Source organism: Ylistrum balloti, unplaced genomic scaffold (assembly GCF_031769215.1).
Source record: "Ylistrum balloti isolate Yb309-2 unplaced genomic scaffold, AGI_CSIRO_Ybal_v1 Utg370598, whole genome shotgun sequence".
Taxonomy (NCBI): Eukaryota; Metazoa; Mollusca; class Bivalvia; order Pectinida; family Pectinidae; genus Ylistrum; species Ylistrum balloti.
This window is the reverse complement of record NW_026782370.1, coordinates 116,539-135,325: the sequence shown is the minus strand read 5'-3', so window position 1 is coordinate 135,325 and position 18,787 is coordinate 116,539. Positions and strand designations below refer to the sequence as shown.

Below are 18,787 nucleotides of genomic sequence, written 5' to 3'. Positions count from 1 at the left end.
TATCTGCGTCTTGTGTCGCGGTCTTCAGGCAAGACCTGCTCCTTTTCATTAAATTTTACGTCTATTCCAGATTCCAGAATAATTGCATGTTGCATTGCCCTCACGCATTACCCGTTGATTAACGCATACCTGTGTAATAGTTGCCAAAAAGCACCACCTTTGGCCACGTGGTGGATTGTGAAAAAGTTGCTTTGTTTCGCTGACAAGCCATCTTAAGGTTTGTGACCCCGACACCTGTAGAAAATGGGCGTTGTATATCGAAGCTTTACATTGCATATATGATCTCACAATATATGATATATTGCAAAAAATTACTGCAATACAACAGGACCGATTTCCTGAGTTTATTTTAATTAATTATGTATTGACCAATCAAACAGCAACGAAATATTTAACCCCGTAAGAGGTAAAAACAGACGGATCGAAGGAAAATTTAGGTCGACGAAATGCGTTGCGTTTCGAAAGTGTGTTTACGTAGGCTGGTGAATGTTTTGAGACCAGCATTATGGCAGGGGAACCGTTGGATGTCAGTTACTGCTGGTACGAAGGAGAGCATTTACAACTCAGACCAAAAACAGATGCAGGACACTCTCAGAAAGGTTTGATTTGTCACAACACACACACAGAACCCGTCAGACTAGTTAAGTCCAAAGTTCGGAAATTCGAGACGCAAGGTTTCTAGGATGTTTAGAAATACAGGATCTATTGTGCTGTTGTTATTAACTGATATTATATATCAATTAATCAAAATCCCTCTAGTATAGTGTTAAATATTGACATGGACATAGAGGCTAGTTAGTCTGCGTCCATCATGTATCCTAGATAAATTCTAAATAAACTCTAAATAAACACTTTAGGAGTCGAGCGTTTAAAATAACGTAAACATTAATTGTTTAAGAAATATTACCACCTAGCGAAACATGAATTTGTAAAAAACTCTAGAGCTCGTGGCTACTGGAAAAAGTAATGCCACTTACATAATTGTCTGGCGGACGCCACTAAGTAACAGGACAACCTCCACAAAATTTCCGATTCGACAGTCACATAATTTATATGGTGGTCGTATGCCGGTACATTGTTATGTTTTGGCTACATCAGTATAAAATGGAAAATAATGTACTTAATCAACAGCTTCTGGGTAATTTAAAAAAAATCTTGTACTTTAATAATTGATCATGTTTGTTTCAAGAACTAATGATTCTGAGAAGAGAAATATATGATATTGTAATGGAAATTGAAGTGTAAGAGTTACGTCCCATATATACTACGTCCATACCTGCTGGGTGCAGAATTTGGGACACTATATCTTTCTTAAATCAGGACTATTGTTGACTGTATTTCATGATCAAGTTTTTTTTTTTTATCGGGTTTTTTTTCTTTGTCGGTTGTTTAAAAAGAATGAAAATAATTTGTTAATGATCGTTATGCGGGACGTATAAGTCGGAGGCGTGGGTAATGTAATGGAATTGGAAATATAAGAGTTACGTGCCTTGAATATGACTTATAGCTAATTGCATATTGGTTAATTCGTCCATCTAATGATTTTTGTCGATTAATACAAATGTTTATAATTCTGTAGTAAGGTATGGAAAGGTATTCTGTACTATGTGAATATTTTAGTATGCATCATTGTTGGTAAATTAAATACCAACGATTGTCACACCTAATGAAGTGATTCAGAACACTGTTATACTGACTGTTAATGAAGCTTTCAAAGATACACAGACGATGAAAGACTTCTTACAAATTACGTAACATAGTTATTTGTAACAGTTGGTGTATGAAAGTCTGAAATAGTGGCTTTTCCGAAACCGCTTATCAAGCTGGTGCGAGGGCTGTTTGTTCTCGCAGAAGCTTGGACTTTTGACTGTGGGTAGGTAGCTATAGGGTTAGGTAAGAGCCCGAACGAGGAACACGAGCAAGGATTGCTCGGCGACTAGTTCAGTAGTTGGTGAAGTCACTGGGTGTCGAGCTTGCACTCAAGCTCACATGCTAGTCAGAACAGTCTGTGTCGGGACAGCAGTCCATGTGAATACTATTTCGTTCGTTAGTTTTATTGTTAACTCAGGTAGAGTTTGCTGTTACACACTATATGTATATATCGGCATTTGTTAGCTAGTATCTCTGCAAGGAATCAGAGACTTACCCGCCGTTTACAAAGCTAGGCTGCACGTTAAAATATTCTATAACCATGTTTATTAGTTCGAAGATATTATCTTAAGGATGGAACTGAGACTGGAATTGTGTTTCTATATTGGTACAGATTATTGACAAGGATATTAATCCAAATGTTGATCAGTGGGAGGCAGAGGGACAGTTTCCAGCCAAACAGGTCTTCAAGACTCTAGGAGATGCTGGCCTTTTAGGCGTATCAAAGCCAACAGGTGCTTAATTAAAAAAAAATCTTTAAGCGAAATTTAATCGAGTAAACGATTTTTGTAGAATATTGTGATGTACATTTTTCTGAAATTTAAAGAATACTGAGTCACAGTCTATGTTGATATTTTGTAATCTTGATACAATACATTAGATCAAAAGAAGTTGTATTTGTTTTACTTTAAGCACATCTTTGCAATCTAAAGGACCATTAAGCTTACCCATTTGTCATTCATCAAATTTACACGATACAGGTCTAATGCTATATTATGGTATTAACAAGTAAGCATTGGATTTTTCCTTTTTTTCTTGATTGAATTTGGTAAGAAACATCAACATCTTAATGAGGAATAGAACTGAATATTCTTTATCAATTTTCTTCTGTTGTAATGAAATAATTTTGACCAAGTTTGGGTTCCAGCATGATCGTAAGAGTTAAGTGGGGCAGAGAGCAATAAGAGAAGTAGCTTATTAAGCTTTTGAAAGCATTCATCTATCAGGACAATGTAAGTTTACAGAAATAAATGTTTTGTCAATATCTGTCCTGAAGTGTCAGAATGACCTTTAGATATCAAGTCTTACGACTGTGTATAAACTTTTTACATTAAATTCTTCTTAAGTTCTATCTGTAGAATTCAACTATCTTGTTATTTTTCAGGTAAATCCGAAAATCATTATGGCTACCATCTTGAAAAATACATACTTTTTCCTCAGTTTCACAGGTTCTATTTGGCTGAAAATGGTGGGGATATTAAGGAAATAGTGCCATCAAAATGTTGTTTATCTTTTGGTCTTGTCAAAAGTTCAAAGTGGCAGCCACGGCAGCCATCTTGTAACATGATTGTGTGATCGTGGTTTCATTTCATGTTTAAAGAAATTTACCTGTAATGACCAAGAGAAGGTAGGCCTACTGGCCAAGTGTTATATTGATCTGAAATCTAATATGGTCACAATTACCTACATCTTTAAAAGCACATTTTGATAAAATCAACTATTTCAGTTCCACTGGTGCTAATGAGCTGAACTTTTACAGTAATGTTGTTTTTCTTTTTTGTTATACGCCGCCAGAGGCGGTGGTATATTGGCGTCATCTTCTCCGTCTGTCCATCCATCCGTACGTCCGTCAATACGTCCATTTCTTGTGAGCGCAACTCCTCCTAAGCTAATGATCAGATTTTCATGAAACTTGCTCAATGTCACTACTACAATGGATAGATGGGCATGAAGGAGCGATTTTTTGGTTCGTTGATTTTTGTAAGATTTATGCCATTTTCAACTTTGTATATGTAGCTTGCTCTTAGTGGAGCTTTGTGAACGCAACTCCTCCTAAACTAATCATCAGATTTTCACGAAACTTGCTCAGGTCCCTGTCTCTTCCCGGTAAGTTAACTGGTCTCAAAGACTTCATTTTGAGCTTATGTATACAGACAGGTTAAAAGCGATAATTAAAAGGACCAATCTTGATCTTTATATTTTGTGGCGGGTATATTGTGTCCACGGCACTCTTGTTTTTTAATTGCCATTACTGGTAAGATAAAGTATGCTGAAATGTTTGAGTCATTTAATAATTGTTCCCAATACTACTGCTATTTAATAATATGAATTTGGGTAATACAGTCAACGACGATAGTTCTGGTTGGATGGTTTGTGAGTTCTTTCACGCCTCAGCTGGATACCCAATGATATGCAGAGTGATTGAGCAAAAGGAAAAATGAAGTATATGTATCAATGACAACAGCCAAGGGAATGGAGGTTTTCTTTATTTAATAGGAATTTGTTTACCAGTTTTGCAGTTTTGAAAGAGGACCTTGCCATTAGCAACGACACCTCACAGACATCAGGATCTAGGCCAAATACTTCTGAACGTGATGAGGGAATAGAAATAAGGGACAATCAATATAAAACTATGTGTCAGCATCTACATCAACAATATGTCTAGATGAACACTGACCAGCATTCAATCACATCAACAATATGTCTAGATGAACACTGACTAGCGTTCAGTCACATCAACAATATGTCTAGGTGAACACTGACCAGCGTTCAGTCACATCAACAATATGTCAAGATGAACACTGCACAGCGTTCAGTCACATCAACAATATCTCTAGGTGAACACTTACCAGCGTTCAGTCACATCAACAATATGTCTAGATGAACACTGACTAGCGTTCAGTCACATCAACAATATGTCTAGGTGAACACTGACCAGCGTTCAGTCACATCAACAATGTCTAGTTGAACACTTACCAGCGTTCAATCACATCAACAATATGTCTAGATGAACACTGACTAGCGTTCAGTCACATCAACAATATGTCTAGGTGAATACTGACCAGCGTTCAGTCACATCAACAATGTCTAGGTGAACACTGACCAGCGTTCAGTCACATCAACAATATGTCTAGATGATCTTTGACCAGCGTTCAGTCTAATGTTGATAAACTACTAAATGTGATGGATATACCATTTCAATTACAATGTTAATAATTGATTTATGATGTAGTTAGAGGAGGACATATACAAACTAATACAACTCTTTAATTACCTTCTACATGTATGTGTATCAGAGTTATCAAACTTGCAATTGTATAAGTCATAATAGTAGATATACTATTTTTAAATACCGCCGGAGGCGGTCGTATATTGGCGTCATCTTCTTCGTCTATCCGTCTGTGTGTCCATAACCCCCGCCGTACGTCCGTCCGTACGTCCATTTCTTGTGAACGCAACTCCTCCTAAACTAATCATCAGATTTCATGAAACTTGCTCAATGTCACGATTACAATGGGTTGATGTGCATGAAGGGGCGATTTGTTGGTTCTTTGATTTTTGTAAGATTTATGTCATTTTATCCTGATCTTTATATTTTGTGGCGGCGTATATTGGGTCCACGGCTCTCTTGTTAGCAGAGAGGATGCCACAGTTTAGATACCCTAGGGGAGTTGAAATCGCTGCCCTGATAAAGCCGGGGACGACAAAACTGGTTGACAAGTATAGAATGAATTAAGAAAATCTCCACTTCCCTGGCTGTTGTCATTGATACACCTACCTGATTTATTAATTGTTTTTATAGCTTGATGATTGTTAATTAAGGCATACATCATCTATTTATGATTTTAAACACTGCTTTCAATCATCATCAAGAATCCAGTGTGTAATGTTTCCATGTATTTTAGAAAACTATCAATAATAAATAATGATTGAATGGGAGTATCTGGAATTGGTTAGTTACTTCGGACAAATACAGGCAATCATACAAAGACGTGATGTACAATAAAATGATACCACCTACTTGTTTAGTCAGTATTGGCTTATATATAAAACCTGTAGGAACTTGACAGCTACATGTTCTTGTTTAATGAACAAGAAAATCATTGCTACTTCTAAATATAAAACTCTCTTTACCAAATCCATATCCTAAAAGTATTATTAAACATGAAAATGCTTTGTTATGTTGAAGTAAGTATATTACATCTGAGTTTCAGATCAAAGTATTACAGTACACAGGACAATTATAAAGTTAACAGATTCTCAGCTTGTTTACACCAAATGATGACGTCTTTCACTTTTTTTTATTACAATGAGGTTACAATTTCTATGAATAATTGAGACAGCTGAGTCAGAGTTGAACAAAGTGGTGCCATTATTGACATGGTATTTATAAGTAAAATTATATATTTTCCATATACTTGTCATTCCTCAATTATTTTGAAACCCCTTTACACTGTAATTTCTACGAATGACTGTCCACAGAATCAGGTGATATGAATACCTACCCTGTTTTTGGAAATGTAGGATTAAGTGTGATTTGTGTGTGCATGCACTCATCTGTCCATGTGTACATGCATCCAAAAGGAGTTCATCTGGGATAACAAGGTGCTTGATCTGTACAATATGTCTCATAATTGATGTAATTGGTGGTCATCAGTTGATAAATTAAGGTTAATGCTGACACTAGACCACTTTCAGTAGTTTCAGTGAGTTGACAAGTGGGTTTGGTTTATTATCAATTTAATATAAGCATATCCTTAAATGGGGTTTGAGGTTTTAATTATGTATGGTCCTGCTGACTTTGTAATTATGTTGAAGTAGTATGCTTATGTTTATTACTAGAGTATGGTGGTTTGGGACTAGACTATACCTACAGTATAGCAGTAGCCGAGGAGCTTGGTTCTATCAACTGTGGAGCAATACCAATGGCAATTTGTGTACAGACAGACATGGCTACTCCTGCTCTAGCAAGGTGCATTAGAACTTGATCCTCAATGAAGAGCTAACTCTTTGAAAGATCGAGAGCATATATGTTCTTACATGCAAGGGTAAAATATTCATTTTCAAACTTTTTGATCCAGCTATATAACTTCAATAATTAACAGAACATTTCTGAGTGACAAGTAGAACCTGCCTGATTAACAGGTAGAACCATTCTGACTAACATATATACCTACACTGAATTACAGATAGACCTGCCATGACTGACAGGTACATGTAGAACTACACTGAATTACAGATAGAGCAGTCATATAACTGATAGGTACTGGTAGAACTACACTGAATTACAGATAGACCTGCCATGACTGACAGGAGCATGTAGAACTACACTGAATTACAGATAGACCTGTCATATGACTGACAGGTACATGTAGAACTACACTGAATTACAGATAGACCTGCCATATGACCGACGGGTACATGTAGAACTACACTGAATTACAGATAGACCTGCCATATGACTGACAGGTACATGTAGAACTACACTGAATTACAGATAGACCTGCCATATAACTGACAGGTACTGGTAGACCTACACTGAATTACTGATAGACCTGCCACATGACTGAAAGGTACTGATAGAACTACATTGAATCACAAACAGACCTGCCATATGACTGACACGTCCACATAGATCTACACTGAATTACAGATAGACATGTCATGACTGACAGGTACATGTAGAACTACACTGAATTACTGATATACTTGCCATTACTGACAGGTATATGTAGAACTACACTGAATTACTGATAGACCTGCCATGACTGACAGGTACATATAGAACTACACTGAATTACTGATAGACCTGCCATGACTGACAGGTACATATAGAACTACACTGAATTACTGATAGACTTGCCATGACTGAAAGGTACATATAGAACTACACTGAATTACTGATAGACCTGCCATGACTGACAGGTACATATAGAACTACACTGAATTACTGATAGACCTGCTAATTGACTGACAGGTATCTGTAGAACTGCCCTGAATTACAGATAGACCTGCCGTTTGACTGACAGGTGGATGTATAACTGCCCTGAATTACAGATAGACCTGCCACATGACTGAAAGGTACTGATAGAACTACATTGAATTACAGACAGACCTGCCATATGACTGACAGGTACTTGCAGAACTACACTGAATTACAGACAGACCTGCTATGACAGACAAAGATACTGATATTTGGTTTCAGGGTGTCTCTAGGGGTTAACTATTTCTTCAATGGGTTAAAGTGGTTTTTATGTCAAATCTAGTATTAAGATTATCATGCAAGATTTGAAAGATATCAGGTATTAGCCTTCCTCCTCTGGGTCGCAGGTTCGAGGCTTGTTACGTTATTTTGTTTTTGAGACAGATTAGAAAAACAAGATGACCGACAGCCAGCCATCTTGGATTTCAACAATGAAAGTTTGTTATTACAATGTTATGTACTAGATGAATCTTTCTCAAAATTCATATGCAGATTCCTCTAGGTCTTTAGTTGTGTGTTTGATTTTGGGACTTACGAGTGAAACAAAATGGCTGACAGGCAAACATCTTGGATTTGGCAATTAAAGACTATTATTGTTATTTCTTAGATGAATATTCAAATTTCGTATGATTAAGAACAAAAACTGGATAGAGAAGAGAAAAGTAAGGAAAAGATCCAACTTTTAAAGAACAGCTAAAGATCAGACAATGATTGGTGCCAAGATCCCTCTGGTTGTCTGAGTACTTAGGCTTTCTTCCACTACCCACATTAAACCTGGCCATGTCCTTAAATGACCTAGGCTGTTAATAGGACGTAAATCAACAAGAAACTATTCTAACAAAACTGAAATAATTGAACAATTACAAAAATTTGTTTTGTCTTTTTTGTGCTTTTTTGCATTGAAATCTATTTATGCATACAACTAGTTTGATGTAAAAATAATTTGCAATATATTGGAATGTTTTCTGATAAAATTGAAGTATATTGCAATTGGCACTCCCACCCTCTAATACTATTGTGAACTGTAGTAAAAAAACAATTTGAGTTGAGCTTTGTAATGTTGGCATTACTCTTGTTATCTTGTTTGGCTTGGAACAGATGTAATTCGATTAGGCCCGGTGTACTATTGCTTACATCACCAAGAGAACTTGGGATGTTTGGAATGAAAGTTATTTGTCAGGATAAACTCTTCTAGTAGTTAATCTTATCTCTTTATATGCTGCATAGCAGGGCAAGACAGCAATATAGGCCCATTGGACCTTTGATTATTAAACAACATAAATGTATGTATCTTTATGCCCTCCATGATTGAGGATTAGAGGTCATATTGTCTGATGCCTGTTAGTCTGTCTGTTTCTCTGCACATTACTTAGACTTTACCTTTCAATGTTAACAGATAAGGGTTTCATATTTCTGAAGATAAGAGCATGCATATAAAATGACCTTTTTACTAACAGATTCGAACCAAAATTACTTCACACTTTATATTAAAAAGATCTCAGTTGAATTTGATTTGATAAATTGATGGGCCTTCAAAATTCTTAACGATTTTTTTGTATCTGTCAAATAACCTTCAATTTTATCAAATTTGGTAAATTGCTTCATATAAGTGAAATCATGGAGGGTTTGATATTTTGGTCAATTTAATCTGTAAACATCTGCCAAAGTAATATGTGATTTTAAAATCCCAAAGATAGATGATTTCTGAAATGATTTGGATTTTTACAGTCACATTTGATACATGTTTATTGCTTTATATCAGTGAGATCTTTATATGTTTGATATAGCTCTAAATCCATTAGCATTTGCCAGACCTACTGAGCTTGAATTTCCACTATTAGATTTAAACAAAATGATGTGAAGCAAAATTGCCTTTCTGTTGACTTTCCATGCCCTCATGTTTCATTGCTGTCGTGAATGGCTTACATTTGGAGCGTAGTGTTTCTCAAACATATATATGCACCTAGTTTTTTTTCTGTAGGTTTGGAAGTGATGAGTTAAAGAAGGAATTTCTAGCACCGTCAGTGTCTGGAGACAAAGTAGCTTGTCTAGGGGTCAGTGAGGTTGGCTCGGGGTCAGATGTAGCAAGTAAGTGCAATATCACTATCAGAAAGAATCAACCTGTCCCTGAAATACTGATTTAAGTATTGAATGAGAGAGGGGTAGGTATATATACAATCAATGGTCTCATCTGTTCCTACTGATTACTACCAGGAAGTAGGTATATATAAAGTGACTGTTCTCATCTGCATAGACATAATGTTTCATTTAATGCTTACTGTCTTTTTACTGACATCATAGGGTGTGGAAATGTCTGATGTCAGACCTTAGTACTGCAGGTAGAAACTCAGCTCTCAGCAACAATGAAATGATTCCCTTGTTCATTCTTACCTGCACTTAAAGATTTGTCTTTTTTACAGGTATACAAACAAAAGCAGTAACACATGGAGACGATCTTGTTATCAATGGAGGGAAGATGTGGATCACCAATGCATTCCAGGCTGACTGGATGTGTCTATTAGCCAATACTTCCCAGGGCTCTGTATATGAAAACAAATCCCTTATCTGTCTTCCTATGGATTTACCAGGTACAAATATCTGTCTCCTCATTATGATCTTAAAAGGTTACAAAGAAATCAAAGATAAGCTCTTATGAAGCAAAATACATAATATATCTTGCTGAAGTTATATGTATTGTCTTGTAGGAGTGAAATTAGCTCGAAAAATAGATAAGATGGGAATGAGGAGCTCTGACACAGCTCAGGTATACCTAGAGGATGTACGAGTGCCAGCCAAATACATCATCGGAGAAGAAGGAATGGGATTCACCTATCAAATGTTACAATTCCAACAAGAACGATTAACGGCTACAGCAGCAGGTAATCTCTTACCACGGAGATACTGAACTACTTAAAATTAAGTAGGCATTCAATTCTATGAATTATATAGTATTTAAAACAATATTTTTTACTGAAGAGTGTTTTTCCAAACTCCATGTAAGTTTAAAGATTTATGTTAGTATTTGTAACTGGTACAGAAATAATGGAAATGATTTCATGAGATTTCTGATAACTGATATGTTATAGTTGTGAGATCACACAACATTACACAATGTACGACGTGTGCACGATGTCTGCACAATGTGCACACAATAGGGAAACTGGACTAAATAAGCTATCCTACATCTGTGCATTGTGTGGTTCTGTTGCACAGATGTATGATTCTATAGTAGCTGATATACATTTAGAAATGATTTACAGATAAGTATGTGATAGGCTTTATTTCTTTTCTAAATAAAAACAAGAGTGCTGTGGAGACAATATACGCCGCCACAAAATATAAAAATCCACTAAGAGCAAGCTACAGAAACAAAATTGAAAATGTCATAAATCATAAATCAAAGAACCAAAAATCGCCCGTTCATGCACATCTACCCATTGTAGTAGTGGCATTGAGCAAGTTTCATGAAAATCTTATTAGTTTAGGAGGAGTTGCATACACAAGAAATGGACGGACAGAAGGAGAAGACAATATACGACCGCATCCAGCTTGGACACCTGCAGATCTATCTGATACAGTCTTAATAGTTATATGCACTTGTAATTAAAAGTATTTTGTTGACAAAGTCCCACACATGACCATCATTATTCTATCATTTTGTAAACAAAAAATACATACTCAGGTAAGTGATAAGTGTGGTATTTGTTACCACGGAAGGGGTAGCAAGTATGGATTTGGACCTGTCAGGCATATAACCATATACAGGTAAGATGTTATGGAGAAGACATACTACTTGCCATTTCCTGAGGTGTGAAACTATACAATAGGAAGACTAGTCACTACAGGATCTGGTGTTATTTCGAAAACTGTTAAATAAAAAATGACTTTTATAATCACCAATAAATGGCTTTTATAATCACCAATGAAATTTTATATACTTGTGATGGCTATTTAGTCATAACTACACAAGTTTTCTGTTTTAGTTTTTCGATCTGTAATAGTAGCCAACATTTTAACTAAAGTGCATAGAATGTATCATCCTATCGCACAGTTGTGTGGTAGATACTGTATAGTGTGTGTGTGTGTGAGGGAGAGGGTGAGGGTGTGTGTGTGTGTGTGTTTGTATGTGTGTGAGGGTGTGTGTATGAGGGTGTGTGTGTGTGTTTGTGTGTGTGAGGGTGTGTGTGTGTATGAGGGTGTGTGTGTGTGTATGTGTGTGTGTGTGCAGACAATATGCACACAATGTATGCACAACATTCACACTAAGTTTTGATGTGTTGTGCGTTACCACAGCTGTTCAATTTCCAGTTTATCATGGTGTAGTAAGCTAAAACTGCTAAATAAAAACAATATCTCTGATTTACAGTTGTGTTGGCCCTGGAGAAGTGTATTGCTATGACAGCAGAGTACACTAGCCAGAGGAAGGCGTTTGGACAACCCATTCTCCACAACCAAGTGGTCCACTTTCGTCTGGCAGAGCTTGCCACAGAAGTGGAGGCTGTCCGTTCCATGTTGTACCGTGCAGTTGGTAAGTAGTTATTTCTCTTAGAAATTCAGTCATATGAACTATCTTATTAATTCATTTCCTGATTACACAAGTTATTACCTAAGCCCTGTCTATCGTTTGAAGGTCAGTGTACATTAATTTTGTGGAAAACAATCCAATCTACGACCATTCCCGTAGCCTACTCTACAATAAACAAACCGACCGGACTTCATCTTTTCACTGTACTACAAAACCTCATTTTACATATGACTTTTTAACCAAAAATAATGCTTGTTTGTTAGAATTCAGAGTAGATTTGCACTAGCCTACTACATAAAGGACATCTACTTCCAGTTCAATCCAAGGGCCGCTATCCAATATTACATAAACACCACTGAAATTATTCTTTCCCTTGATCCTGTAAATAGTCTGACCCCATCTGGATAATTACTGTGCCTATTGTTGTCATGAAATGCTGCACACCCTATTAGTACTTGCTTCACACCAGATATTAAATGACAGATAATTTCATTTTCATTTCAAAATCTTATCTGATAATACTCATAAGTTTCCTATATATAACAAAGATTTCATCATAATTTGCTATCAGCTGTCTTTTAAGTCTTGCTTCAGCAACTTTGTATCATTTTAATGCAAATCATGATTGCAATTAATTTGAAGTAAGTTTATAAAAGGATGTGGAATACAACTGAGATATGGATTGTTATTCAGGTGAGACTGAAGACATTTTTGTATATCTGCATGACTTACTGGGTACTCTGGGGCCACCTGCGGGACTGTGTAACATGATTGTGCAATCATAATTTTCCTGAACAAAAATGCCTATTGTTAGGTCACTTTGTGACCTATTGCGATGCCCCATTGTCCAGTGTCATGCCTTCGTAAACTTATATCTGGGAGTCTAATTCTTCAATATTTTCAGGCCAGTATATTGAAGGTAATGATGTGACCATGCTAGCCTCCATGTGTAAACTAAAGTGTGGACGACTGGCTCAAGAAGTCACTGATGGATGTCTACAGTTTTGGGGAGGCATGGGATTCACTAATGAGGTTCTAATCAGCAGATTTTACAGGTATTAGTCAGCCAAGATTGAGGTCAGCAATGTCATCAAATTTAGCCTGTCTGGTTGTTTATGTTTCAAGTCTATTGTGCCATATTTAATACATAATAAGGTATTACTCATTAGAATGAGACATATTCTCAGCTCTGCTTGTCATGGTGCATTGTCCGATGCTTATCTTTATATCAACTCATAGACAATCTGTTTATCACTATTACTTCAGAATGGATGACAGAGACATAAGCTGATTTTTCAATTAGGCTCAGTAATGTGTCTCGCATATCAGCATCACCACAAGCATACGTTCTGTTATGTTAAACTCGAGTAATGAACATAACAAGTGTGTCCATTAATAAAGCTTTCAATAGGGTAATAAGGTACTTATAAATCTATTCAATAATTAATATATTCAACAACTATTAAGCCATGTTAATTGGGTTTTTGTTAACAATTAGTTTAATTTTGTTTTCAGGGATTTCCGTCTTCTGTCTATTGGAGGTGGGGCTGATGAAGTTATGTTGTCAATCATATGTAAATACATGGGCATTTTGCCAAAAATTCAAAAGAAGTCAAAAGAGTCTAGGAAGGAAAATACAGGTTCCTGAAAAGAACTAATCTTTCTAACTGTGATTTTGACAATAACGACAATCTATATTTCAGTAATAGCTGCGAGAATTGTCTTTCAGGTTGCAGTTGTATATATATCTATAAGGATTTACCAGTTACTTTAAACCCTGCGGGTAACTTGATCAGGTGATATGTTTGGTAATTCATATACACTCTTTTTGTAATACTGTGAATTATCAGATTTAATTAAGGATCAGTCGTTGTATTTGGTTCAATTCATGAAAGACTATTCTTTGTGTTATTTTCATAATAAGCACCAGAACTTGCTCCACTATTTCTCTGGGTTGACAAGGAGTCTCTGTTAATGAGCCATGCTATCTTATGTACTATGATTTTTTAATATAGACTAAGTTAATGACATTTGATCATGTAAAAATGATAAAGAGAAATCGCTCTACTGTACCTAATGTACCTAACTGGCAGAGACTGTGGACTGCTGTCAACACTTTGTTAACACTGAACCAAACCATGGGAGACTGTGGACTGCTGTCAACACTTTGTTAACGCTGTACCAAACCATGGGAGACTGTGGACTGCTGTCAACACTTTGTTAACACTGTACCAAACCATGGGAGACTGTGGACTGCTGTCAACACTTTGTTAACGCTGTACCAAACCATGGGAGACTATGGACTGCTGTCAACACTTTGTTAACACTGAACCAAACCATGGGAGACTGTGGACTGCTGTCAACACTTTGTTAAAACTGTACCAAACCATGGGAGACTGTGGACTGCTGTCAACACTTTGTTAACGCTGTACCAAACCATGGGAGACTATGGACTGCTGTCAACACTTTGTTAACGCTGAACCAAACCATGGGAGACTGTGGACTGCTATCAACACTTTGTTAAAACTGTACCAAACCATGGGAGACTGTGGACTGCTGTCAACACTTTGTTAACACTGAACCAAACCATGGGAGACTGTGGACTGCTGTCAAGATTTTGTTAACACTGTATCAAACCAAGGGAGACTGTAAATTGCTGTCAACACTTTGTCAACACTGTACCAAACCATGGGAGACTGAACTGCTGTCAACACTTTGTTAACACTGAACCATAGGAGGCTAAAAACTGCTGTCAGCACTGTTAATTTGTTTCTATTCGTCTAATTTGCAAGAACAATTTTGTGTTGTCTGTTAGTTGGTTTCTATTCATCTAATTAACAAGCACAACTTTGTGTTGTCTGTTAATTTATTTCTATTCGTCTAATTTGCAAGAACAATTTTGTGTTGTCTGTTAGTTGGTTTCTATTCATCTAATTAACAAGCACAACTTTGTGTTGTCTGTTAATTTATTTCTATTCGTCTAATTTGCAAGAACAATTTTGTGTTGTCTGTTAGTTTGTTTCTACTTGTCTAATTAACAAGCACAACTTTGTGTTGTCTGTTCCTTTGTTTCTACTTGTCTAATTAACAAGCACAACTTTGTGTTGTCTGTTAGTTGGTTTCTACTTGTCTAATTAACAAGCACAACTTTGTGTTGTCTGTTTCTTTGTTTCTACTTGTCTAATTAACAAGCACAACTTTGTGTTGTCTGTTCCTTTGTTTCTACTTGTCTAATTAACAAGCACAACTTTGTGTTATCTGCTAGTTGGTTTCTACTTGTCTAATTAACAAGCACAACTTTGTGTTGTCTGTTTCTTTGTTTCTACTTGTCTAATTAACAAACACAACTTTGTGTTATCTGTTAGTTGGTTTCTACTTGTCTAATTAACAAACACAACTTTGTGTTGTCTGTTAGTTGGTTTCTACTTGTCTAATTAACAAGCACAACTTTGTGTTGTCTGTTAGTTCGTTTCTACTTGTCTAATTAACAAGCACAACTTTGTGTTGTCTGTTAGTTGGTTTCTACTTGTCTAATTTACAAGCACAACTTTGTGTTGTCTGTAATTTTGTTTCAATAACAGGAGTTAAATAAAATCATTTTCAGGGAGCATTCTTGTTTGAAAGGTTGTTAAGTTAGAGTTGATTTAGACCAACTTTTAGTGTCAAATATAATAGATAACCACATACAAAATATATATGTTCGTTGAGTTCAATATTCGTGGTATAAAAAATACTATTTCATAAACACTTGATTTCATATGGAGTACCCACGAAATCAACCGAAATGAATACATCAGGAAATTTATTGATTTTTACAGTGTACAATTTTGACGTGTGTGTGACAAAAAGCGAAAAGCAATCACTTGTAAGTTCATGTATATATGAATATCATGCAAATATATAATGATGCAGCCATCTTGTTTTCAAAGTCATGACATGATCAAAATAAAAGTGAACGTGAATTCTTAAAAAAAGGTCTTGCATCTTTTTTCAAAACCTTTCTCCCTAAAGTTAGTTAATATCAAGAAACAAATGATGTGAACAGAACTTCTAGATTGTCTTCTGTATGACTGTTTGAAGCAGTGCAGACAGCTTTCACAAATATTCTCGCTGAACAGCACACGGGAGGCCCGCCGAATACCGCTCAGTGCAATTAGGGTAGAGTGTCTTTAACCACGCACAATGGATATTCAGCCGAGATAACGTACTGACATTTCGGAAGAATAAACAATCCAGCGACAAGGCCTATAGGGTCTTGTTAGTCTTATTCAGGATTTTCATTCAAATAAATGGCATCAACCATCTTTCTATGTCACAAAGATGAAAGGTGCTTTTGACTATCATGTACCGTCTAAGAGTTAACATATTCATTGTCCCTAGTATAAGTTAAATACCTGTCACGTACTAACATTATCTAAACGCATGCCTCTCTATATCGGCCATATCACTTCACGTGACCGATATCACAATACAAATGTTATCCCGCGGTAAACAAAACCGATCAGCTGATACCATATGTATACATGTTCGAACCTTGATAATGAAACACACTCAAACTTATTTACGTTTGATACAGGATGAATTAGGGTTTTCAACCAATGGATAACGCAGATTTTTTTGGAGATTACAAGAATTCATCCATACCGGAACTTTGTTAAAACTCCAGATCTGAAAACGTCATATTCAAAGACACTGATGATTTGCCACGATGTCTGCCACAGAAGATAACTGGACTGTTCTTTGTGATTTATATTGACAGTATTCAGCGGATTACAGAAACATGGCGATGTCTAAACAAGAGGCCACATTAGAATGCAGTATTTGCATGTCTGATTTCAACGATCCACGAATTCTCAGTTGCTTCCATACATTCTGTACTACTTGTCTAGAACCAATTCTCCGTAAATGGTGCAAGCGAGGGAGTTTTCCGTGTCCTTTATGTCGAATGGAAATAGAAATACCTTCTGAAGGAGTAAGCGGATTCCAGAGAAATTTTTACGTCTCTCATTCAAACAAAAACAAAAGGCAAAGTACGACTCATTGCAAGGCATCTGATAACGATACCCCGTGTGAAATCCACTCAACACACAAAGTCTACATTTACTGTATCCTATGTAAACAGAAGCTGTGTGTCAAGTGTAAAGATGAACTACATATCGATCACGATGTCGAGTATATATCGGTTGCATCTGAGAGAGAAAAACTCAAATTAACTGAGGTAACAAAAAACGCCCAGTACTTTCTTGGTTCTATTGAAGAGGCGCTTGCTAACACACATGATGAATACATACGTATGACTCGAGAAATCACGTCGCTAAAATATTCCGCACGTGATCACGCAGAGAAGATGAAAAAAGCAATTGATGAAGATTTGCTTGCAATGGGAAAACATCTTGATTCAGAACGAAGATTAAGAAAGTCAAAACTACAGCAGTTTGCATTAGAAGTGGAGGAGAAACGTAAATTGGTGACTAGCATCATTGAGAAGAGCAGCAAGACTGTTCTTGACTCTGAAATTGACATCCTAGATTCCAGTCGTTCAATCATGAATCGGTTTCTTAGTCTTGTTCGCGAACGCGTAGAAGTTCCGTGTGAAGAAATGTCTTTCCTTCCTAGCGAAATTCCTAGCCATGGAAGCAGGACTGTAGGAACTGTGATAAGTGAGTCGACGAGAGCTCTAAGTGTTTCAGTTCCGAAGCGGGTTCTATACGTTCCGATGTTTGAAGTAAAGGTCGTGTCGACAATTAAAAGCATAAGTGGAGAGACAAAGGTAACTAGCATTGCACCAATATCGAATACATCAGCATGGGTTTGTTACAACAACAGTAGAACAATTTACCTCTGCAATAAGGATGGTGTTGAAAAGAAACAAATCGCTCTTCCCGGAAAAGTCGCCGACATTTCCGTTAGTCGAGAAGGAAATCTGTCCATAGTCAGTCAGCAGAGGAACGTTATCTGGCAAGTCGACAAGACATATAGTGGGATCATTCGTGAAGACAAATTTCCACATAAACCACAGAATATATGTTCAGGCTCTAATGGTTTGTATGCTACATTCATTTCGTCGGCAAGTCTTTTAAACTTCGAAACGAAAGCAAAACTCGTGAAATTCGATGAAAATATGTGTAATGGAAAAGAAATCCCCAATACAGAGACTGATGAAAAGATTCTGAAGTCCCCAAAGGGATTATCAGAACATGCGAATGGTGACTTGTTGGTGGGTAATTTTTGTGGAAACAACTGCTTTGAGATTGTCGTTGTTTCGCCAAGCTTGCAAGTTCTTGGAAAAATTCTTTGTGAGACCTCGGAGAGAGAGGCTATAAAGCCGACAGCCATGTGTTGCGACGTGTTCGGCAATACTTTTCTTTCCGACTCAGAAAAGGGCAGAGTGTTCTTAATGAACAAAAAGGGGGATCGATTCCGGTGTTTCCTGGGACCAGAACACGGTGTCACATGCCCTGGAGCAATCTCTGTTGATGGTACGGACCATCTCTGGGTCAGCAACTCAGACACTGGGATAATCAATGTGTTCAGATACATGAAATAATTCCGGATCATATTAAATAACACTGCATCATAACAATTGCTGATTTCGCGTGCGGGAATAGATGTTCCATATCCAACCATGA

The 18,787-nt window shown here is 36.7% G+C and overlaps 2 protein-coding genes across 2 annotated transcripts; both read left to right on the top strand.

Moving 5' to 3' along the window:
• The first annotated feature begins 446 nt into the window (after nt 1–446).
• On the top strand, nt 447–13,951 carry LOC132556886 (probable acyl-CoA dehydrogenase 6). Its single transcript, XM_060221342.1, has 9 exons — nt 447–599; nt 2,264–2,384; nt 6,493–6,622; nt 9,615–9,721; nt 10,054–10,221; nt 10,339–10,512; nt 12,000–12,161; nt 13,063–13,213; nt 13,674–13,951. Exons 1-9 carry the CDS (start codon nt 447–449, stop codon nt 13,804–13,806), a joined length of 1,299 nt encoding a protein of 432 aa, XP_060077325.1. The 3' UTR covers nt 13,807–13,951.
• A 2,987-nt stretch (nt 13,952–16,938) lies between these two features.
• Nucleotides 16,939–18,705, top strand: LOC132556905 (tripartite motif-containing protein 2-like). The gene has a single exon (XM_060221359.1). It carries the CDS (start codon nt 16,939–16,941, stop codon nt 18,703–18,705), a length of 1,767 nt encoding a protein of 588 aa, XP_060077342.1.
• The last annotated feature ends 82 nt before the right edge of the window (nt 18,706–18,787 follow it).